Source organism: Lepisma saccharinum, chromosome 12 (genome assembly GCF_977018435.1).
Source record: "Lepisma saccharinum chromosome 12, izLepSacc3.1, whole genome shotgun sequence".
Classification (NCBI taxonomy): domain Eukaryota; kingdom Metazoa; phylum Arthropoda; class Insecta; order Zygentoma; family Lepismatidae; genus Lepisma; species Lepisma saccharinum.
In genome coordinates this window covers 38,034,787-38,060,535 of record NC_139240.1, presented here as the reverse complement: position 1 = coordinate 38,060,535, position 25,749 = coordinate 38,034,787, and the positions used below count along the sequence as shown (strand labels likewise).

The following is a 25,749-nucleotide window of genomic DNA, read 5'->3' as shown; positions in this document are numbered from 1 at the left end:
AGGATTGAACTATTAAATTGTGCAATGCGGAAGTGTGAAATCTTCTAAATCTCACGTAAGCAGCCTCATATATATATATATATATCGCAAAACTTCAGAATTCCAGCTTATCCTTAATTTGTATATGCCCTTCATATATGCACATTATTTGGCAAATCTGATTTTAATGATTTATTTTATACAGAAAAGGTAAAGAAAAAGGTAAAGTGTTCCCCTGTGTTTAGCACCATGCCATGAAGGCATATAGGGGTTGTGGGTGTAACGCCCCACACTTTCTTGATCCGGTCGTGAGTGGGGGTGATGTGATCAGCACCATGCCCCTGACTGCCTTTACCCCCCAGGGTTTCCCCCAGGTACCCATGTTATTCGATGCTGGGTGGGCGCCGGGGCCACTTCCAACGTTAGAAAAGTTCCCGGATTTGAACCGGCCGGGGATCGAACTCGGGACCTTTAGCATGGTAGTCAGACGACGCGTTACCGACTGAGCCACCGAGGCCTATTTTATACAGATCTTAATGTAATTATGCTTTAAAGGTACTGATTTAATGAGAGGGCAAAAGTGGGTCAAGTATGTTTCAAATTCCCCTTTTGTCCTTAAGTTGCATAGCAACCTTGTTCCATAAGCTTAACCACGTTAGTTTTCATGGCCAGTACACACTCAGAATTCCCCCTCCTAGAAGGAATGAACAATAATTAGTACACTGATACATGCAACATTATACTGAGCAACCTTGGTGTATATTCAAGGGATGAAATGGTACTCTGAAATATTATTGATCACATTTATTATCATAAACAAATTGCAATCCTGCCATCAGCGTGCAGTATGAATTTTCTTGTATTATTTTTTCATAAAAGAAGGAGAAATAAAATATCTGTGATCTTGTAAATAACAGCCGATATTTAAGCTTCAAGAGTACCAACTTATTTATTTTCACCTGAGGATATGTTTTGTTTTGTAACAACACCTTGTTACAACACATACTCAAACTCAAATTCACAAATGGTAGTAAATGTTGGGCTACAATATTCATATGTTGCTACCAAAAATAAAATATCAGATATGTTTTTCAAAGCAGAATATGTATCTAATAAAATGTGGCACTTTTATAACTCGACCAAATCATAATAAGTCAACTTCTGTTGTGCATAACTATACAACCCGAGAAAAACTAGCCTGTATTGTCTTTACCAGCTACAAACATTCCCATATAAGGGCATGTGACCTTGACACAAGTTGGAACGTAAAAATACATTATCCCACATCAAAACTGGGATATAGGAAACGTTCATTAACAATTACGTTAATTTAAAACTTTACAGAGTATTTTGGACTAATTTCACATCCTTAGTATATGAAAAACCAAATTTTCACAGTAATGGCATTGCCCGCCATCGTGTTCAAACCACGTTGTTTAGAACGAGTGTTTCCCTGATCTTCCGCGCAACACACAGTGCACTTGCAAGCATGCAATAAGTACTCATCGTGAAAATGGTAGATCTACCTAACGTGTATATTATAATGAGCTCATGCGACAGTTGAAGATAAAATCCAGCTTATCTCCATGGCGTGGTGGGGAGTTCAGGGACAGTGACTTTCCATACCTTGCATCACGTATTTCCGGTTGTGCAGCTAACATACCATATCTCACACGTACGTTAAACTGTTCTCCATAGTTTCACAGTAGAAGGACAAGGCGTCATGAACATCCATATGCCACACAAACGCAAATACTACAGGATTTCTATCTCTGGACACTATTCACATACCACCTTGTGCTCCATCTTTTCTTGCGGGACCACAAAGTTCTTTCCCCCCTTTTTGTACAACACTTTTATCAACTGCCTAACTGGCAAACCACTGAATGCTTTTGATATATAAAAATTTACATTGGTAAGTGTGTTAAGGATCCCTGTGTATACTTCGAACATTACTATTTTTTAATAATCACCTTTCGTAAAATCATAAAAGTGTGATATACTGAAGATTATTTTACATCATTGTTCGTGTATAGTTTGCGGAATCCAGTCAACTCAAATTTGACCCAAATTATCCCTTAGCATACGCCGACACAAACTTTTCTGTATATATTTTGAGAAACTTAAGAATTGTTATATTTAGAAACGAAACATTTAACAATGATGTTTAATTAACAATGAAATTATTTTTATTATTCAAATAACAGACATATAAGACGTAACTTTAGAACTTGTGGTTTTTCATGTAGAAAAGCCAGTGCCATCTAGCAACTTTTTCACGTATTAATGAATGCAGAGACGACTGTATTCAGCATTTATACTCCACCTAACTTGAAATCTCTCAACATAAGGTACATATATTCTGTGGACATAAAATTTTTATCTTATCCATTCTGAATATGTGCAAATACCGTATAATAGATGAATCTTGTGACATTACTGTCAAATATGTTTGTTTTTTTAAAAAATCCAAATATTATTGTTGGGAGCGGTATTGAATGATCGACTCACGATTTTTTCATAGAATGTTCTGCTTTTATTTCCTGGTCTAGACATTCTGAATGACTGTTCATCAATTTTATGTGATCAACTTTGATTCTTCGTGTTGCTAGAATCACAACACAGTAGAAAGTGTGTTGTTTGTCACAGTTATCAGTTGGATGATATTCACTGTTAAAATCAACAATGTGTTAGATTCATTTAGAATTTTGTGAATTTTTCAAATTTTCCTCTAGGTCTCCTCCAAAATAACAGAAATGTTCATACAATTAAGTGATTTTATTGTGTTCCTTTTCAGGATATGTTGTTCAATGTTCAAACCGAATGGATGAAGCTGTGTACATCCGTGACTGAATTTGAAGTTGCAAGAGCCAGGAACCTTCTGAAGACAAACATGCTGCTGCAGTTGGATGGAACCACTCCGATCTGCGAGGACATTGGGCGACAGATGCTCTGCTATGGCAGGCGCATCCCCCTGCACGAGTTAGAAACAAGAATTGAGGTTGGTGTTAATTGTAAATTAATTTTCTACAGCAGGGGTTCCCAAACATTTTTGTGGTCCCGGGTTCAATATCCGGTGGAGGCACAAGTGGTTCGGATCCCACTTTAAACTGTAGGTCCAATCCCGATTAGCCTTACTGTGTATAAAGTGGACTTAAAACAACAAATCGAATCAAATCAAATCAAACTTTTTTGTTTCATGTCGCACCCTTAGTGTTTCAAGATTTTTCCACTGTGCCCAAGTCAGAATGTAGGCCTATCTAACACTTGCAACGCTCAGTTAGTGTGGTTAGGTAGCTTGCGTAAAGTTTGAAAATGAACATATATTTCAAATTCAGAAACATTATATATGTAAAACGTACTAAATAAGCACATATTTTGAACAATCATATCTAAAACCATGTGTAGACTAACAGGTAAGTGTCATTTCAGTGAAAATATTGGAACTTTTCGTGGCACTACTGTAAGCCAGTCACGGAACCACTGTTCTACAGAATAAGCAGTGGAGGACTACCTAAATATCTTTACAGAATTTGATTCATGCATCCTCTGGTATTCCAGAATTTATCAGATTATATCAGATTGATAAGGGCACTGATTCCACAGGGGAGAAAATCTTTTGTACGTGTGCAAAACCACTCATGCTCCACTGACTGGACTTTGTTGTCATTTTGGAACCTTGATCCATTTAGTCCATCTTTCAGTGGGCCAAAGGTGTAGAAATCGGAAGGTGCGAGCGAGATTGGGCAAATATGGAGGGTCAAACTTTAGGTCCTGGGTGGTCGACAATGTGACACTGCCAGCAGAGATGTCCAGCCTCCAGAGGCTGGGCCTCATGAGGCCGAGTTGGAGTTTGGAGGCTGAGGCTGTGTGAGGCCATATGCTGACCTTGAGCTTGGAGGCTGAGGCAGAGTTGGAGGTCGAGGCCATGTGAGGCCAGAGGCCAACCTTGAACTTGGAGGATTAGGCCCTGTGAGGCTGACTTTCAGCTTGGAGGCTGAGGCCGAGAGAGTTCAGAGGCTGAGGCTGTGTGAGGCTGGAGGTTGGGCCTTGCAAGCAAATCAAATGAACAGCTCTCAATACACGATAGCAGAATCCGATCTGCATCTCGCTTCCAATGGATTGTACTACGGGATTTTTTATGAAGTTTGTACTTTGTGAAACTATATTTGTCCTTCAGAAAGGAAGCCCACCTTCTACCTGTTGTTGATATCAGCCATGCCAGAGGGGATTTTTGGCCTCAAGGGTAGGTTGCATTCCTTTAGTTGGCATCTCGCTTGGCTGTCTATCGCGTAGGGTGCATCTGTTCCTTTTTCTCTGTTTTACTTTTGTCATGTTATTTCTAGTGTATTCTGGAAAGAAAGACTGTAACGTCTGGACTATCTAGAAACCACATCCAGAAATTGTACAGTCGTTGTCGCGTGCCTCCTGGAAAGGAAAGTATGCTCCTGTTCACCACCTCTGTTTGGAAACATGAGGACAGCAGACTATAACTGAGGTGCTTATGTTCTGAAGAAAGTGAAAATATAGACACGTTCGATACCTCGTAAAATTCTATGTTAAATCTAACATGATTATTAATATTGTGTAATCATTAGCCCCTTCTCTTAACACACACAGAATTTCCCAAGAACTGTAGAAGAAATTGGGCAACTTCTTGTCAGTTCAGACCAGAGATGTTCAGCTTCATGAGTCTGGAGGCCAAACTTGAGCTTGGAGGCTGATGCCCTGTGAGGCCGAGTTGGAGGTCAGAGGCCGAGGCCGAGTTGAAGGTCAGAGGCTGAGGCCATGTGAGGCCAATATGTAGTTCGGAGGCTGAGGCCGGAGGCAGAGTTGGATGTCGATGGCCGACCTTCAACTCGGAGGCCGAAGTCAAATGGCCATATCTGACTAGGAGTGTGTGGTCTCGCATTGTCATGGAGGAAAAGCACACCAGTGGACACCAGACCATGTCATTTCTGCAGAATGGCTGGTTTCAGTTTTTTGTGCAAAAGGTTGGAGTAGGTGGTACTGTTTATATTATGACATCAGGGCATGTTCAAGAATTGGCCCCAAAACAAAGTTAACATGACCTTTCCATCACTCCGTTCAGTATGCACCTTCTTCGGTCTGGGGAACGAAGGATGTTGCCATTCCATTGTTGTCCTCTTACGTTCTGGTTCATAGAAATGAACCCAACTTTCATCTCTAGTGACAACACGATGAAGAAATGCCTCACCATCAGCTTCATGATGGCAAAAAAGCTCCCTATACACATCAACACGTGTCTCCTTCATTTCGGAACCCACCTCGCACACACTTTCCTGAACCTCAGTATGTCATGACTGATATGGTTGGTTGATCCTTTACTTATTTCCATCTGGGAAGCAATTTCACTGACAGTAATACGCCGGTTCTCCCGTGTCAAGTCCTCCACTTGAGCCATGTTGCTTTGAGTGACTGCAGTGACAGAGCGACCTGAAAGAGAGGGATCTTCAACACTGGTTATGCCCTGTTTGAACTTCTCAGCTCATTCGTACACTTATGATCGAGTCATACAGTTGTCACCGTACTGAACTGTCATCTGGCAATGAATTTCTATCGGTTTCATGAATCTCACGACACTTTGCTGCTCCAGCTTGGAGCACTCCTGTAAGGGTGCCGGCATCTTGTGCAACTGTTACCCAGCATCCCGTGCGCGAGGCAGGCTTGCCAGCCGCAGGTAGCTTACAGATGCCTTCACAATATAACAATCACGGTCGTATTATAGATGGTTTTTACTACTTTTCTTTTTATTTATTGAATGCACCTTGTTTGTATGCTTTGAGATATTTGCATTTTCCAGGGTCTTGTAAGTAAAGAATCACCCTGTATTATTTTTACATTTGCTTGAATAGCATAAATTAGATACTTTGTGCATAGTCCCGCCCTTGAATCACAAAAACAATATTTTATTTTTAGTCTGTGACTGCCCAGAATGTCCGGGATGTTTGCATGAAGTACATCTATGACCGTTGCCCAGCTGTTGCTGCAGTAGGACCTGTAGAGAATTTGCCAGAGTACAACAGAATTCGCTCATCCATGTACTGGATTAGATTGTAGATTCAGTCAGTTCTACACAATAAATAAATTATGATAGTTTTAAATAAAAAAGAGATTGAAAGAAACTTAATGTGATTCTGGACATTTAGTTATGTTATAGGTGTTTCTTGTGTACATAAATTTACTGTTTATATGCTATGAAGTTCGACACTGTACAAAATAAAATTATGAAAAAAACATTCTGCATGTTGTCATTGTTTCTGTTCATCTAACCAACTACAGTGAAGTCACCAGCAAACAACTGAACAAGATTGAGTCCAAACAAATGTCACGTGGTGTTTCCATATGTTATAGCATTGGATTTTCCATTGCAAGGGGTAACATAAAATTGTGATGTGCAAGATTGGAGAATAGCTTGTTATATATATTACATGTACCTTACAGGGTATAAGGTAAAGAATAACTGGAGAAACCATAATTTTTTAAAGAAAATGGGGCCATTCCAGTTCTGAAGCTCAATTGCCATGCCGATGCCATAATAGCTGCTCGGAGCACATTAACCTCATGTGCTGTTCGAGCCCCACCTATTAACTGCAGTTCCCAGATCACAGCATGACAAGTTTGTTTGGACTTGATGTGATGTTGCACCAAATTTTTCCATTAAATGTATTTCTTGAGTTACAAACTTGCGATCCGCGGGCGAGACGCACCAAAGACAAAACAAATGAAATGAAATGAAATGGCTTTGTCTACGCGGCTGGTCCAGGGATACGTGCCTCCAGCTTACGTTGCCGAGTGGTAGGAAGGATGAACCTAACCTACTCACCCACCTTGGGCTTCATTGAACCCTCAAAACTACCTGGCTATGCAACCTGGACACACCTATCCCCGTGCAGCTCTACGCTGTCCTCCAGTGACCATTAACATGGAGGATGTCCCCAATAGACCAGCATCCATTCCGAGGAGTGATTGCTGGTTTATCATAGGGACTTTCAGCCTATTTTTTCCGGAGCGAGAAGTACGCTTCCCGGACTTACCCGCCCAAATATGAATTGATAAATCCAGATGTTGGAAAGACACATTTAATATTCTGACGTTATCACAGTTAAATATATACAAGCACTTCACAAACTTATAAGAGTGTTTTTACATATGAACCAACAAAATGGGTAACAAAAAGCATGGTACTTACATATCCTGCATTCACCTCATCACACATGGGCCTGACCACACAACACTTATCACTCCAACTGTAAATGGGGAGATTTTCTGCGACTTTACACTAAAAATATAGCGGTATCTTAAGGCATATGGATGTTGGCTTGCACATGAACTGTTTCAGGGAGCTATATCACCAAGGATGGGCCTAATAATCGTGGATGTCTTTGGATACAAAGACATCATGGTTTCCTGATGGCTCATTGTTCTGACCATGTGGTATTGAAAATTTCCGAATTTTCATGGATATGGGTTCCATGCACTTTAAGGTACTTTAAGTGCTGTAATTCGTCCATATTATCCACTACAGGGCTATTTCCCATCACTTAGTGGATATTCCACATGTTAGAACACAATGGCTGCTCCTTTGTACTCTCTCCACTGGCCTACACTGGGCCAAAACTTAGAGCGATGTCAACTGCACCTACTCTTTACACCAAGTCGAATCAAGATGGCTTCCTCACATGTTAGAAGCTATCACAGTCTCCTTGTCTGGTAGCCACGCCCATGAAGCCATCTGATTGGTTCACAGCACCTCGGGTTGCTTGCTTTCATCAAGTACCTTGAGAAGCCCAATAGATGGCAGTCCAGTCAGGGCTAGTTCCACTGACTCTCACCAGATGGCTCTGGTGCTGTGAGACCGATTGTCTTTTGTCCAAAAACATCGATTTTTTGATGTTTTTGTGGTTTGTTTGCACATATACTTGTGGTTTGGACTTATTTTCAGGGAAAGCAAGTTAATTTGTGCTTGCACAAATGTTATCCTGAAAATATCTGTATTAATAAAAAATTTGCATGAAAAACAACATGTGCTCTCTGAATTCTGTTTGTCCAAAAGAAGGATGTCTTTTTGATAACCAATGAATTTTGGTCTGGGGCTTATTATTTACTTAATATTTTGATGTTTTATCATACTTTTACTAATTAGGCCTAATTTCTGTTAATCTTAACATATCTGGGAATGTATATTCCTATTAATTTTACCTGAATTGAATTGGCCTTGTACTTTGGTTGGAGTGGAGTGCTGCCTGTATGTATTGGGGATGTATACCCAACCTTTGGTTGGTTATACATATCCCGGGCCCTCGGGAAAAAGAAAAAGGATACGTGAAGCGGATCATTTTTCTTTACCCTTTACTACACTATACCCAAATACATACACAAAATATTTATATACACACTGAATTGTTATGACCTCGCTGGTCCGAAAAGAACATATACATGAAAGAAAAATAAATTTGCAATTATTCTTGTCCGTCACTTGGATATATGTTTGAGATATTGTTCTGTCCGATATATCGAACGATTTCCTAGACGGTATATACATGGTTAATATAACACACACTTAAAAAGTTCTCAATAGATGTTCATGTTATAATGTCTGCTTTTTGTCGCACTGAATACAGTTTTTGTACTCGACCTAAGCTGCATAATAGTTTTTAGATATGTATCTAATGTCTCTGCCCCTCATTCACTTGAGGGTGCAGTACTTTGAAGAAATGTTCACTATACACCTTGGTATGTGGTCCACGTTTGGTCACCTCACCATTGTTCTTCAGTATCTCCTTAGGTGGAGCTCGCTGTCGCCTGGCTTTGCGCAGCATCCGTTGCCAGTAAATGTTTTTGTTGCTCGCTTGGCGGAACAATGCTTCGACCTGGCTGCCCATTGGGATTGTGAACTATCTGTGGAATACACTCCTTGTGTGAAGTCTGTCGGATTGTCATGGTGGTTCGTTTCTGGATGTCAATGTTCGATTACGAACCCCTGACACGCTCCCTGCTTCCCATATTGCTGGAACGCTGAAAAGATTGTCTCTGGTTCCTGGCATAATATGCTTGGGGGTCTGCTTCTGCCTATGACACCATGCACTTTTGTATGTGTGCTCCGGGATTTTGTGGTGACACTGAGGGGGAGTTGGAGTGATGTACTCACTGGCCCCACTTCACACGCAGGCTTTGACCTTACCCTTGTTGGTTTTGGGTTGTTCCTCTTAAACAGCCCTATATGTTTGGGGGTACTTGCATATCTATTACCGCTAACCCTGGTTTGGTCGAACCCAACCCATCGGTAGTGCAAATACCCAATGATTACTAAACAACATTTTGCTTGATTGGTAGTGAGTGATCTAGCGTAGATTTGCACTCATAGGGAAATAAATCTCTATATGATGGTTGGACTCACTTTTGTGTCCCACAAAGAAATGGTCTTGGTAGACAACAATGAAATTACCCTTTATACCACAATGAAATTGCCTTGGCATATAATACTGAGGTAATACTTTTGTACACAACAATGAAATAATACTTTTGTACACAGCAATGAAATAGGCTTTTGTATACAACAATGAAATTGACTTTTGCATACAATGATAAAATAATCCCTTACACGATCTTGACATAAATTTTTCTACCCTATGTACAAATGGGTGAATGTCACAGACCAGACCGAACCTCATCCACAAAACCTCTGACCTTTAACATATATTAATACTAGTGTTCAAATAATGTGTAGCTTTTTCTCCTCATCTTGTACCTGTTGTACACTCCTATCCGTGCGTCTTACCCTGGATGCGCTAGAGGGATACCAATACCTCTTATGCGACTAATACTATAGCGCAGGAGCCGTACCGTCGCGTACTTCTCTCCTAGGTCCTACTGATATCGGGTTTAGGAAGAAACGTAGAGCTGACGAGCAGACATCTACAGTTTCCATGGGGAAGTATCACAAGGGTACGAGGGTGGAGCCATTTGTGCGCAGTTACTCGTCTTACCAACAGACAAAGCAAGTCGTAGGGAAACGGCTGCACCCCGTCGGGATTGAGGTTGAGTCCTCGTTGAATTCAGAGGCCCCTTGGCTTGAATTAACTTCTTTGAGGTACTCTCGATGCTAACACTGGATGTAGTAGTCTGAGCATCTCAATGTAATGACTATACACCTTATAGCTACACCTCCACAACTTCATGTTATTCACATGTTGGTTGGGTAGGCTCTTACCGCTAACACAATGAACGAGATTAAATATGTTATCTGTCACCTGATCACTACAAACTAATGGACCGAAGAAGGTGTGGAACAATTTGTGGGTCTGTCCCTCTAGAGCTTTGCTTTGGAGATGGGATTTAAGAAAAACTAAATCATACACTTTGATCACAGTCCTGTTTTGCTGTGATTCATTTACCTTATTGTTGGCTTTGCTTCGCCTTTCGGCCGTCCGGGATACAGCCATGAACAATTGCTGATCCCATTCGGTTTGTTCACCTGTAGGAATATGGAAGTGTTCCATAACTGGGTTCCTGAGTGAATTGCTTGGCCCTAACTGGGGACCATTGTCTACTATGATTCTTTGGGGAAGTGAAAAATGTACAAAACATATATCAATGAGTTTCCTCACTATTAAATTCCATATTTACTAACCGAGTAGGAATTGTTACACCCTGGCCACCATCACCCCCAGCGAGAATAGCACAGGCTAGTTTCCCGAGGGTTGCTCATAGGGCAGAATGGCATTCATCTCGCTCTGTTGAGATTCCATTTGTTTACCCTTGGGTGTGTGACCTGGTTTGGTGAACCATTTTACCTCATCGAGAGCATTCAGTATGGCATCCATACCTCGTGGGCTGAAGTGAACCAGGTCGGGTCTCATGTTTTGACCGTAACCCATGGTTTCTTCGAACAGCGACATGTTCATTTCTTGGCCCTTGTGCACAAATTTCGATGAGGAATCCAGAACCCTTACATTGCTATTATCATCAAGGGATAATATCTTTGCAATTAATGAATCGTACATGGCCCAGAACCTGTGTCGGTTCTCATTGGCTAACCTGGGAACTGGTGGAGGAGTCAGAACAATGACCTTCTGACCACCTTTCCTCTTTAGGGTGTAAATGATATCCTGGAGGTTCCGGAACACCTGGTTGGTGTCCTTCCCTCGGAGCATATCATTTGTGGATACCATTAATAACACATTTTTATGTACACACTTTTCCCTTCTCAAAGCACTGAGCAACTGCGCTGAGGTTTGTCCAGATATGCAAAGTCCGATGTGGTAATTACCATCACTGTCTCTTTGGACAGGATACCCGAATTTTCTTTGCGCAAGACGTGACAACATTGAATCACCCACTGCCTGATATTGATTTATCAGTGGAGTGTGCTTGCATGAATCTGAACATTGTGGGACAGGTTTAGGTTTGGCATCGCCCTTCCCCACGTCAGGACGTTGCCTACCTAGTTTCCCTGGTTGTGCACATTTGGATGCACCTCAGCGAGATGCTCGGAAGACCCGTGTGAGCTGGCGGAACTCTTACGTTGGAACGTTCTACCCTTACTCCGGTCTACCTTGGTTCTGTTTGGGTACTCCTTAGGCCGGGAGCCCCTCGCAGACTTGCACATGTGAGCGTCCTCCTTTTTGGACGAACCGCTCGCTTCACCCTGACCACGACTCACATAGGTCCGGTTAATGCGAGTCGTGGTTTTCCCGTAATTGGGTCGTGCTGGCCTTGTAACTTCCCTCTCAGGATATTGTGGCACTTGCACACTCTCATACCGAAGTATGGAGTTGGCCACCTCCTGAAGAGAGACGAAGGGTGCCAGGATTAGCTGGTCCTTCAAGCTACGTGGCAGCTGTTGCACAACATGGGTGAAAACCTGGTTGTCGGCGATTTCTGGCAACGCAAGCCTAATCATTTTGACTTGGCGCCAGAAATATTTGTGCACTGATCTGTGCTGGGATGGGTTGTACCTTTCGTTGAGAGCCTTCGCAAGGGAAGAAGCTCTCCACCCATCCCCTTGGAAATATGAGAGGAACTGCCTTCTGAAATCCGAGTAGGACTTGAACTTTCGTTCGTTCCTCTCGTACCACTGCCCTGCCTCGTCCCGTAGACAGAACGAGATTATTTGGAGGGCATCCGCCAAATCTACCTCCAGGAGAGTGAGATCTCTCTCAAACTCCTGCACAAAATCGGAGGCCAGCCTGTTCCCCTGCCCGTTAAAGGTTGGGAGCTGTTTGAGATCAGCAAACCTAACCCTAGGTTTGCTCTTGTTCCTCCTCCGGTTCTTCCGCTTCCTCTGGCTGCGGACTTCGGCATCCGAGCTTTCGGAGTTGGACTCCGGGGAGTTACCAAGTGGGTGGTACTTGTTCGGGGGAGACACATAGCCACTACTCTGGTCAGAGCTTTCGTAACCCTTAGGTCTTCGTTTGGCTTTGTGCAAGGCATGGTGTACAGACACATTCCGTGCAGGTGAGACGGGCATGGTGGCTGACGTAAGTGGAAGGGCGGACTGAGTGATTCGTCTCTCCATCCCTTCCAGGCAAGCAAGAATCCTCATCAGGCTTGCATCGTCAGACCTTTGTTCTGCTGGCAGCTGCTCCTCACCAACCCTTTGTTGTGAGGAGGTGCGCTGCTCAGTGACTTGGCCCTCGGAAATGCATTCATGCGATCTGCGGCCTTCCGCCTGACAGTTCGGCATTTCCTTCCTCACTTGCTCGAGAACCCTGTTCTCGATCGTGACCATGTGGTCACTGCAAGTGAGCTCTCTGCAAATGTTTTCTAGGGCATCTAACCTCCCTAGAATCTGAGCTGTGGTGGTCTGATTGTCACCGCCTTGCACTTCGCCAACGAGTTCCCTCAGTTGCGAAATTTGACCTGACACTTGTGTAAAATCCCTACCTAATCTTAACTCTAGGTCATTACATTGGATCTCTATTTGGTTAATTCTATTGGTGTTGGTCGCTACTTGCTTAGTTAACAGTTCTGAGGTCTTTGTGGTGGCATTGTGGATGGAGTCCAGTCTGGCCTGGAATTCCGTCCTTACGGCTTCAAGTTTCCGATTTACTTCCGCCGATGCCTTGGCAAATTCCCTACCCTGAGCATCAATTTTCTGACCCTGCGCATCAAGTTTCTGACCTTGCGCATCAAGTTTCTGACCTTGCGCATCAAGTTTCTGACCTTGTGCCTCAAATTTCTGACCTTGCGCATCAAGTTTCTGACCTTGTGCCTCAAGTTTCTGACTAACATTTTCAGAGACTTTCGCTTGCTCCTGGAGCATTGCTACAATGAGGTCAAGCTGGGGGTTATTCATGGTACTTGCACTACCGTTGGGTGGGAACCCACGACCTGCTGGCCGTTCCAACGACCTTGATCTGGTATTCATATTTGGGGAGTGCCGGTTCTGAGTCTCATAATCTTGCGATCCGCGGGCGAGACGCACCAAAGACAAAACAAATGAAATGAAATGAAATGGCTTTGTCTACGCGGCTGGTCCAGGGATACGTGCCTCCAGGTTACGTTGCCGAGTGGTAGGAAGGATGAACCTAACCTACTCACCCACCTTGGGCTTCATTGAACCCTCAAAACTACCTGGCTATGCAACCTGGACACACCTATCCCCGTGCAGCTCTACGCTGTCCTCCAGTGACCATTAACATGGAGGATGTCCCCAATAAACCAGCATCCATTCCGAGGAGTGATTGCTGGTTTATCATAGGGACTTTCAGCCTATTTTTTCCGGAGCGAGAAGTACGCTTCCCGGACTTACCCGCCCAAATATGAATTGATAAATCCAGATGTTGGAAAGACACATTTAATATTCTGACGTTATCACAGTTAAATATATACAAGCACTTCACAAACTTATAAGAGTGTTTTTACATATGAACCAACAAAATGGGTAACAAAAAGCATGGTACTTACATATCCTGCATTCACCTCATCACACATGGGCCTGACCACACAACACTTATCACTCCAACTGTAAATGGGGAGATTTTCTGCGACTTTACACTAAAAATATAGCGGTATCTTAAGGCATATGGATGTTGGCTTGCACATGAACTGTTTCAGGGAGCTATATCACCAAGGATGGGCCTAATAATCGTGGATGTCTTTGGATACAAAGACATCATGGTTTCCTGATGGCTCATTGTTCTGACCATGTGGTATTGAAAATTTCCGAATTTTCATGGATATGGGTTCCATGCACTTTAAGGTACTTTAAGTGCTGTAATTCGTCCATATTATCCACTACAGGGCTATTTCCCATCACTTAGTGGATATTCCACATGTTAGAACACAATGGCTGCTCCTTTGTACTCTCTCCACTGGCCTACACTGGGCCAAAACTTAGAGCGATGTCAACTGCACCTACTCTTTACACCAAGTCGAATCAAGATGGCTTCCTCACATGTTAGAAGCTATCACAGTCTCCTTGTCTGGTAGCCACGCCCATGAAGCCATCTGATTGGTTCACAGCACCTCGGGTTGCTTGCTTTCATCAAGTACCTTGAGAAGCCCAATAGATGGCAGTCCAGTCAGGGCTAGTTCCACTGACTCTCACCAGATGGCTCTGGTGCTGTGAGACCGATTGTCTTTTGTCCAAAAACATCGATTTTTTGATGTTTTTGTGGTTTGTTTGCACATATACTTGTGGTTTGGACTTATTTTCAGGGAAAGCAAGTTAATTTGTGCTTGCACAAATGTTATCCTGAAAATATCTGTATTAATAAAAAATTTGCATGAAAAACAACATGTGCTCTCTGAATTCTGTTTGTCCAAAAGAAGGATGTCTTTTTGATAACCAATGAATTTTGGTCTGGGGCTTATTATTTACTTAATATTTTGATGTTTTATCATACTTTTACTAATTAGGCCTAATTTCTGTTAATCTTAACATATCTGGGAATGTATATTCCTATTAATTTTACCTGAATTGAATTGGCCTTGTACTTTGGTTGGAGTGGAGTGCTGCCTGTATGTATTGGGGATGTATACCCAACCTTTGGTTGGTTATAAACTCATAAAATATACCCTTTTCTCAAGTCCCATACCTTATGCCTACACTTTCAAGGACAATAAATAATAATGAGAATAACGACACAAAATGAAAATTCATGGTTGGCATGGTAAATGTGGTGTAAGTATTGCATACCTAATCTAGCCATAAATTGTGTCACAAACTTTTGGCTTGGACTGTACATCCTGCTGTCAGGGAGAATCAGTAAATGCTCTGCATTGAGTTTGAAAGTCACAGATTTTTCAGAGCCTAAAAACCCTGAAGGTCAGCAAATTTGTATGTCGGACATTCCAGAGATTCACTGGCACTGGTAGTATGAAGGATTCCCTTCAATTTGGTTGACTTTGCACTTTACGAACACCAGTGCTTCTGTCCTCTGAAATCCCATCCGGAAGAAGGTGATAATGGCATGCCACTATCAATGTCCAGGGTATTTAATGAAAACCATGTACTCATCTGACCAGCAGAGTAATGGGCATTTCCTGATGAGACAACTGAGAAGCAGAGGAGACTGAAGAAGAGATTGCTAATGTAGCGGTAGGGCTACAGTAGGCATCATCGGATTCTTTTCACTGATAAGAAAGTGCTTACCACGGGAGAGAGTTGTAAATGCCAAGTGGCAAAGTGTGTGTGGAAATGTCCTGGACCCCATCATGATACGGTAGAACCAAGACATCTTTGACAACCCTGGAGATTCCAGCAAGATTCTGACCTAGCTGATAAGGTGAGGATGATGCAACAGTGACTGGAGGCTAAGTACGAGTCATTCCATGCCAAATCAACACAGATATGTGCAATTTCCAACCTGACCATCTCCGATTTTCATGAAATTTGGGGAGTTTAAACTATGCATGGAAGTTGGTAACTATGAACATTTTTAGTCTCGTGCGTCTTTTAATTGTTAAATCATTCAAGGTCAAAGTTATCAGAAATTGCCCTTTTTGAGCCCGCTTAGCTATACTAAATGTGCTGTAACTCTGCCACTATTTTGCCTAGGAAGCTCAAATAAAGCTTATTGTACAGGGAATTGAATAAGCTTTCCAGTGATATATAACAAGCCTACCTTTCGATAAAAATATAATTTTATCACGTGACCTTGACCGTGAATACCTCAAAAAACGTCGTAACCAAAAATCGTGAAAAAAATATATTTGGTTCCTCATGCCATACTCTAAAACATATCAAAAAATCATCTGGGACTGCAATGGGATCAGAAGATACAAAATAATATGTGTAACTATGTGACTGATAAAAGCCCCATTACATGAATTATGACCAGTCAAAAGTCCCTTAAGACCCTCTACAAAATGTAAAGGAGTTATCCTGGTCATGAAACAAATAGGTTAGGCACTGAGATCCCTAGCTATTTGTGTCCAGCGCAAGTCCGGCACATTGTTGACCGCCATATTGAATTCAAAGCAAAAGGGTGTGAAGTGATATACAAATCAGGCTAGAACTTCACGAGAAATGAAACGGCGAAGGTTTTTCCAAAGTATCTTTAACCAGCAAAAAGTTAATACTGCATGCTTGTAACCATTTCCTCCTTTTCGAGGTGTTAAAAACAAAGTATTAAGAATGCTCCTAACATGTTAGGAACTCGTCAAGATCATGCTGACATCTTGGGAGAGAAAGAAGTATATGCACCATTGCATATGATTTTAATCAGCAACATTCACCAAATACTTGAATAGTGGAGAATATTGGGAAAAGTATCTCAAACAATTACGTGACACTTCCTTTGGAATTAAAAATTTTCAGTGACGAGGCTAATTTTTATGTTCACGGTAAAGTTAATAAAAAGTATATGTAATACCTGTGATTTGATAATCTACAGTAGACAGATCCCAGCCGAATGGTTGTTGCTGGTAAGCTAATTATGTGGTATAGTGTATGGAGAAGGGGAATGGTTGGTCCATTTTCAACAATGGAACCTTAAATGGTGAGGGCTTCTTGGATGTGTTAAGTGAACAGGTTTTTCATCCTTGCTTACAGGATATGGCACTTTTCCAGAGTTTAGAAACAGGACATTGTGTGACCACACTATGTGAACATTTTGGCAATTTCTTCATGGTAAATTTCTAGGTAAATTGATGGGCAGACGGGGATCTATTAAAAGGCCTGCACATTCCCCAGATCTAACATCTTAGGAGGACTTTTATCTTCAGAAACATTTGAAGAGAATCGTGCATGCACTAAAAGTCCCTGATATTGACCATCTGAGAGAAGGCATAGTTGCTGCTTGCCATGATGTTGCACCTGCTACATTGTCAAATGTTCTATGCTAGTGTGAGAGACGTCAACAAGTGTGCTCACATTAATATTGACAACATTATAATGTGCATATCTCGTAAGTGAAAGATATGCATATAACTTTTTGCTGGCTAAAGATAAGTTGGAAAAACCATCGCTGCTTCAGTTCTCGTGAAATTCTAGCCTGATTTGATATATTACATTACCCCCTTTCCTTTGAAGTTTTTGCGTTGAATTCAATATGGTGGTCAACACTATGCCGGACCTGATCTTGAAACACACAGCTAGAGATCTCCCTGTGCCTAACCTATTTCTTTCATGACCAGGATAACTCCTTTACATTTTGTAGTGGGTGTTAAAAGACTTTTGACTCGTCATAGTTCATGTAATGAGGCTTTTCACATAGTTACACACATTAATTATTTTGTATCTTCTGGTCCCATTGCAGTCCCAGAATGATTTTTTGATATGTTTTATAGTATGGCATGAGGGAGCAAATATATTTTTTTCGCGATTTTTGGTGATGACGTGTTTTGAGATATTCAAGGTCAAGATCACGTGACAAAATTATATTTTTATCGAAAGGTGGGCTTGTTATATATCACTGGAAAGCTTGGTCAATTCCCTGTACAATAAGCTTTATTTGAGCTTCCTAGGCGAAATAGTGGCGGAGTTACAGCATATTTAGTATAGCTAAGCAGGCTCAAAAAGGGCAATTTATGCTAACTTTGACCTTGAATAATTTAACAATTACAAGACAAACGAAACTAAAAATTTTCATAGTTACGAACTTCCATGCATAGTTTCAACTCCCCAAATTTCATGAAAATCTGAGATGGCCAGGTTGGGGGCTGTGTTGATTTTGCATGGAATGACTCGTACACGATTTCAACTCCACTGGTGAATGGCCATCTGCTAGCCGTGATTTAAACATACTGGGCTACAAATATTTGTCAAAAAATGTACCATTGCTCGTTGGCATCACCAGACAGATTTTTCCATTGGGACCATCGGTACTGCAATAGATACCTGGCCCAAGAGACTTCAAGCCTGTGTGAGGGCAGACGGTGGTCATTTTGAAAGCTAATTGTAAAAGGAAATTTAAAAATCTCAAACCATCTCCAACTTATTCACAAAGTAGTGTGCGACAGAATTCATGGCTAGACTGGCTAGGTAGATTGAAGTTTTTTTTATTGGTTTTTGTATTAATTTCAAAGAACCACCGTCTTCATGAACAAAGCTTACAGCATCTCCGTCCCATATGCTGTAACCTTTGTTCAGAACTTTTCCTGAGCTAAAGGGAAATTGTTATATATATAAAGGGGGAATTGCTTAATGCTATCTTTGTTAGGTGTTGTGTAGGTATTGCCCCTCATTTTGTTTAAAATGAGTGGAAATGTACAGCCAATATGTATGTAGAAACTGGCAAATGAACAGTTCAAGATTTATTCAATGTTTTATGTTCTAAATGGTTTCAGAGGAAGTGAACAATGACACACAATATATCAGAGGCCCTGATTACCACCACAATATTTATTGTTAATGTATATAATATTGGATTTTCAGAATGATAATCTAAGATGTCCTTGCTTTCTTGTGAAAAATTTTCTTCATAACCCTGCACCCAGTAGCGTGCCCAGTATTTTCAAAAGGGATGGGTTACATAGCCTATGCATTTTTTGGTAGTTGCCTCTCATTTTGTCATCTTTTCCTATCTTTGATTTTTTTTTTTTTTTTAGAAATTCTGGGCCAAGGGGTGAGTTATAACACACACCCCTCTTTGGGCACCACTGCCTGCACCCATCTAGGGGTGATTTTGTTTGGAATTTTTAAGGTGTCTTCCTTTGAGATTGCATGGCTTGTGTGCATCTATAACTGAAAAATACACTGCCTGCGACAATATTTTAAATAGAACCTGTAGTAACTGTTGCTACTTTAGACTGTTTTGTATCCTCCGCCACTAATAATATGATAAAAACATAGGCATGGTGATGAGACATCAAATTATTGAATGTAAGCACAAGAAAACTAAGTTGTACATAAAATTAGACAACGAATGAACAACTATCTTTCACAGAGGCTGATTTTTTCCTGGTAGACAAGGCTTAGCATTAACAGGCCATAGTGCAGGGGCAAAAGTGGCAAAAAGTCAGGGGACGACTGCTTCCTAATTGCCGCCACTATATGTTACTCTGTTATATCATTATTTGGTAATTTGCAAAATTTTTGACGTTTGTATCAAGCTCAGACAACCTCCCTTCCTCTCTCAATCGCCGTTGTATGTCATTCACATAATGCCATTAATTTCAGTAAGTCCCATACAGGGGCGGTGCCAGAATTTTTTTACCGGGTGGGCAGAAGCTGTATATTGATAGATTAGTGTGGGCAGGTATAAATGTAAGGCAATATATACCTGTATGTATGACATATATGTATATGTATCCCCTCCTCTCGTACACTCCCGATTTCCCTACACTTCTTTTCCCTTTACTTTTTTACTCTTTAATGCCTTCTTATATCTTTCTTTCTCAACTTGTTACCTCTTTCTCCCTTTCACTTTCTCTCCTTCCATTCTTTAAATGTTTATCATTCTTTTCTAATCTATTCTCGCATCTTGTTCCACTTCTTTATCTCCGATGGACACAATTATTTCAAGGAAGTGTTTGTGTCTGCGCAGCCATACATTCTACTCACATTCTTTCATTCATGTCAATGTAGTGAAATAAATGTGAATTGGTTGCATCACATTTTGTCCTTGAAGTGCAAAAAATACAAGGCACATACTCAATTTTATATATCCGGCGACAGTGATAGAAAGTGTGATGGTAGACCAGGGGCGATTCCTCCATGTAGGAAGTGAGCAACTTCCTACAGTTCATTTATACTTGCTTCCAGTTCTCTACTTTTTAGGAGTTTAATAATAATAATGTGCATTATAAAATTATGAGCACAATGTACGTACAATTGACTAGATTAGCTACTGTCAAGGGTCGATTGGTGCTGCTCCTTCCAGCCGCAGCCCAAAGACGATTTGGACACACAGGCTTAGCTGCCACTCGCTGAGGAATATCGGCGGTCATCCTACAGACAGATGGGTGATAATCTGCAAACGCGAGTCCCTGGGAGAGGAAAATCGAATTCAAAGGAATAAGTTTTCAGGAAATAGAAATAAAATTACTTCCAAGTCTCATTTATACTTCACCAGCGGACTTGTTTCAAATTAAAGAGAGTATGCATACACAGCGACACACATGCTTTTACAACCATGCGACGATCCATCCTCTATCTTTTCTTTATCCTCTCGATTTTGTTCCCGAGGAGATTTTACTGCAGTAAATCGATAGAAGGTTGGGGGTAAACAAACCATTTTCTCAAACAGTTTCAAGTTCTATGCTGAACCCATTTCGTTTGTTGAGCCATTCTACACAATTTTGTGTAGTGAATAATAAGTAACGCAAGTTCAAAACTTGAAAAGTATATGCATAATTAAACTTAAAACTGCAGTTATCCGAAAAAAGTAATTAATAATAAATCCTAGCACAATTTAGACGCATTTAATATAATTTCAGTTTAAGCAGCACATATTATTATCCTCAATTCACACTACAGGGAGAGAGGAGAAAATCGAAATCCTTGAAAAATATGAATTATCGTCAATACTATTTTCGTTGGTTTTTATAGGTTCACATTAAAAAAAATCATAGTTCAAGAGGGCAAGGGCCCCTTGCCCTTCCTTGTGCGTGGGCCTGCAGGTAACATTCTAAATGCAATGGATAGTACACCCAACGGCAAAATAAATAGTAGGCACATTGTCCATCACCATTTTCATTCAGTCCGTTTTCCACAATGTGATGATCATGAATTGATGTAAAAACATCATTAAGCAGAGGACAACATTTGCTTTATATCAACAGCAATTGAGTCCTTAAAACAACACAGGGTGTTGAATAAGGAGTAATGAAAATATTGATGGACAATTTACCTACTATTTTCTTTGCCGTTGACTGTACGAGCGATTTGTGCGACTGTAATTGAACTCATTTTTCAAACCTTCCTCAGTTTACCATAACTTCTTCCTATACTCCAAAAAAGCCACGATTCGCCGCTGTGGTAGACAATGGTGAAGAAATAAATTACTTTCTCGTAATTTAAATGCATGTTCCTGATCATTTTATTTTCATCATATGAGTTTTTGACTGAAACTTTGGGGTTAATGTTCACTTTTCTTGGCTTACAAGGTTATTGCAACTGACAAATGTATCTGAATGTATGTTTGCAGTAACGGCGATCGGGTGCCAAAACTAGGGGCAAGGACAGTTTACTTTTTTGGTAAAAAAAAGTCTTAGCATTCAGAGGCCATAGTGCGGGTGCAACAAGTGGCTAAATGTGGCGGGGGAAACTCTCCCCCCTTGCTCCTCCAAATCGCCGGCACTGAATATTTTGATTAAAATTAATGTCTTATTGGGAATGTACACACACGCGCGCGGAAAAAAAGACCATTCTTTCTTCATTCTGCATAAATTATCCCAAGGCTTATGAAAGGCTATTTTGACAAATCATCGCTCAAAAGTAAAAATCTGTTAAGAATTGAAGAGATTATTTGCTAAGTTGCTATTCGTTTTCTGAAGTTAGTCTTCGTTACTCCTGCAGGAGAAGTAACACACGTATGGTTAGATGAACACATGCCCTGAGGTAACAAATAGTTTACGTTTTGTAGAATGTGATTTTGGACACAAGGAATTCATCTAAATTGATCACCATACCCGGTACTTCATCTCTTTTTCATAGATGACTTGGGTTGTATGCGGCGACCTTTTTGAAAGCGCTCAAATGTTAACCTCTATCCTGCCCAGTTTACCCTGGAAACTTTGGAGGTGAACGAATCTCTGGCGCCTGGAACCACAGTCAAAATAATAATTTAATTGTAGGGTGTTGTCAATGTCTGCGTGTATTTGATTTCCCCCTTCGTCACTTCATCTAATCACCATTGAAACTCATTGTCGCCATTAGCCAAAAATTAGCAGAAAAGTGACTTCACATAGAACAAATCAATCGAATCAGCAACAACTTACTCTTCCAAAAGTGGAGTTTCATTAGTTCATACCACTTCGAAAGGTGAGGTGGTCGTTTCAATTTCATATTGTTTCATTCTTGGATCAAGGCAGCTAACTCCGTGAACAATAACGTTGTTTTCCGAAAGTCTCAAATATTTGTCTCTGGCAATTCGCGATTAAAATTAACCGATATGCCATCTGGTGGGATTTCCAGGAAGTACTCTAAGTAGGATACATTGTGTTGAAGTCGTTTAAAGCATTGGGAATATGCGAGAGAGTAAGGTCTAGTGTTCAGGTTTTTTTGCTCTAAATCGTTTTATGGGTCAGAACAAATTAAAAGTTTTCATGCGTTTCCACCCCGTGGAATCAAGAAAATGAAATTTGTTAATAAATCAGCGAAAACGTAATTGACAGAAGATTGGTATGGGGGATATAACACTGTAATCCGGCAAGGAAATTACGAAGAATGCACGAGTCTGCTTACTTTATTTTTCGAGAGATAAATATATATTACCATGAAAGTAAAGTTTTAAATTGTACTTTATAAATAAAGCTTTTTTTTTTCGAAAAATCATGAAGCGTCTTACCCAATGCGTCCATGTATTGCCGGTATTACGTATGTGCGAAATTTGGAACAGGTGCAAGTCGATTAAGAGAGAAAATGAAAATAGTTTGAGAATGAATTAATGTCAAATGTAACCAGAAAGAAAAGTGGACCTGCTAATGTTACTATTTCATTCAGTACGATGTCCTTTTTCAGTGAGTATAGCCTGGTCATGAAATCGTGAATATTATTATTAAACCAGTCATTCTCTTTCGAGAAAGAACTGCAACGATATGTTCGCAATTTTCTCCTGTCCCAGCTTTTCAAGTACAGGCTAATTTCAATTCCTTTATTTTCAAATAATTTCCGAGAAGCCTAGTTACAACATGACGTGCAGATGATACAGCACTGCTTTGGACAACCAGTGCGTATACATAGTTTCGTCTGCATTTTCCGTGTTATTTTTGCCTATCATAATTAAATGCTTCGTTCTCAGTACAGCTTCACGTTTGTTAGAGTACTTGGAATTCACATCGCATTCGCAATAATTAAAATTAATGCGTAATTTAAACGTTTTGTACCATAATAGTCATGACAACATGCTGCTACTTTGTACTACGGATGAATGTAAACAAAGATTTATCCTACTTAGAGCGGCCATATTGGAAGCGATACTAGCGCTCAGGTGGTAATTTTAATCGCGAATACACACTCGCTCTTAAATGAACGCACCTTCTGTGGTGATAAAATGACACGTTTCCTGTGAGTTCTTTCTGCATATTTTTTTCTCCAATGGTATAACCTTGTCGCCTTATAATGAAGAGGTTCTGGCTTCTGCTGCCCCCTCCCCTGGTGGAAGAATGCACACTGGTTCGGACTCCACTTTAAACTGTATGTTTAGTCCCGATTAGCCTATCTGAGCATAAAAGTGGATTTAAAAACAAACAAACAAACAAAGTTTTCTAATGGATACTTCGTGACACCTTTTTCCTTTACTTCATCTGCATCTTCAGATTCTGTTGACCTTTTCGGCTGAACCTCTGATGCTTCTAAAGTTTAAACCATTCTCATCGTTATTGATTAGTTCTCTGACGCCCTCAAAACAAAGCTCTCCTACCAACCCCTTTCTTCTTTTAATTCTACGTAAGTTAATCACAAGAAAAATTGCATGATTACGTAACTGATAGGCTATTATCAATTCAATAATTCTGTAACTTCTTCCAAACCCACATAACTGTTACATCAAAATTTATGCACCTCGGTATTGTAGTGATTATTGTGATTACTTCTTATTAGTATTTATTAGTTTGGTTTGGTTTGGTGTTTTAAGTCCACTTTGTGCACACTAAGGCTAATCGGGACTGGACCTACAGTTTATACTGGGATCCGAACCACTATGTGCCTCCACCGGGTATCGAACCGGGACCCCTTGATTGCAAGGCAACGACGCTACCACTGCGCCATCGTGGAGGCCCTAGTATTTATTAGTAGGACGAATACAAAGTCGTTGTTTTTATACCACGTAGATATTTGAAGAGGGCATGTATGTAAACATTGTAATGAAATAAAGAAAGAGACACTTCTGGAATTTCAATGTACACCTAATTAAAAAGTCGAAATAATTTATTGTGTTGCTGGAGAATATTGTTTATTTAGAGATTACATGCGCAGGCCGGGTTTTACAAAGATCTCACCCCAATCCCCTCCACAGTTTCAGTTATAACTTTTCGCTAAGCTACATGTGGTGGTTAGTTATACGTATTTCTACATTTTTCATCACATCCGAAGTACCTATTTTTTTTCCTTTATGCAGTACTTTTCCAAGCAATTTTCCCCAGTGCAAGACCAGAGCTGCAGCTCTCAAGGTCACCCTAAATCCTGATCTCATCTTGACCATATCCTGCATAATTTTGCACCTCCTAAACCTACTAGCTGCTTCTAACCATAGAAGTATTCAATTGATGACAGTTTATTTTGTTACAAGTTCTCCAGTATTTTTTTTTTGTTTGTTTCTAATGACAAAGTTAAGACAGCTTTTTATGGGATGATGATATGTGAACATTTCTAGTATAGATAATATTCATGAGTAAAATATACGTGTAATGAATACCAGAATACAATTATTTATTGAAACATTGACATATCCCCAAGTATATGTACTTAGAGATTTTTGATTGTGTGGGCAATCGGGTGGGCACAGGATTTTTTGGGTGGGCGCTTGCCCAACCGTGCCCACCCCTGTCGCCGTCCCTGGCTCCCATAACAATAGACAAATATTCTATTCACCACTCCATTTGAAACCCTGGGTGGGAGCAGTGACGCTACTGTTGCTAGTTGAAGTTATGGCGAAGCCTGTAGTTGGCATACTGCTTCTGGGGGTAGTAGATAGAAGATACACTTTTTCAACTCTTGAAGGGAAGGTGTGTTCAGCCAATGCAAAATAAAATATTAAATAACATAATTATAATACAAATATAAAAAATAACTGTTTTTGTGTTCATGGGCAAAACATCAACATTTTCGTAAGGGCAGATAAGGGGCTAGTTTTCTCATTGCCCTCCCGTGATTACGCCATTGTTGCCAGCACTCTGTAAAGTCGAAAAGTTAAATTATTCTTGATAGTGTGTAATGCACAGATGTGTAATGGTCAGGCGATGGAGATAGAAATATCAAAATATAATGTACGTATATATAATTAATTTCCGTTGATAAAAAAATAAACATGAAAGATTTCATGCGATGACAGGATTCAAGATTCAGTTTTTAATATATATTTTTTTGTATTTATCTACTGCGATACGATATGTATTAATTTTATTTTAGTTGAGTTGGATTATTTTAAAATTTAGTTTCTTTTAGGCTGATAATTATTTAGAGAAAGGAACTGGCTA

At 40.5% G+C, this 25,749-nt stretch overlaps 1 protein-coding gene across 1 annotated transcript in view; it reads left to right on the top strand.

Annotated features, from left to right (window-relative positions):
• UQCR-C1 (Ubiquinol-cytochrome c reductase core protein 1) overlaps window positions 1-6,236 on the top strand; it is a 38,702-nt gene extending 32,466 nt beyond the window's left edge. Inside the window, exons 6-7 of the mRNA XM_083132120.1 lie at window positions 2,777-2,980; window positions 5,920-6,236. Of these exons, the coding sequence (XP_082988246.1) occupies window positions 2,777-2,980; window positions 5,920-6,060 (345 nt within the window). The 3' untranslated portion in view covers window positions 6,061-6,236. The remainder of the gene's footprint in view (window positions 1-2,776; window positions 2,981-5,919) is intronic.
• The last annotated feature ends 19,513 nt before the right edge of the window (window positions 6,237-25,749 follow it).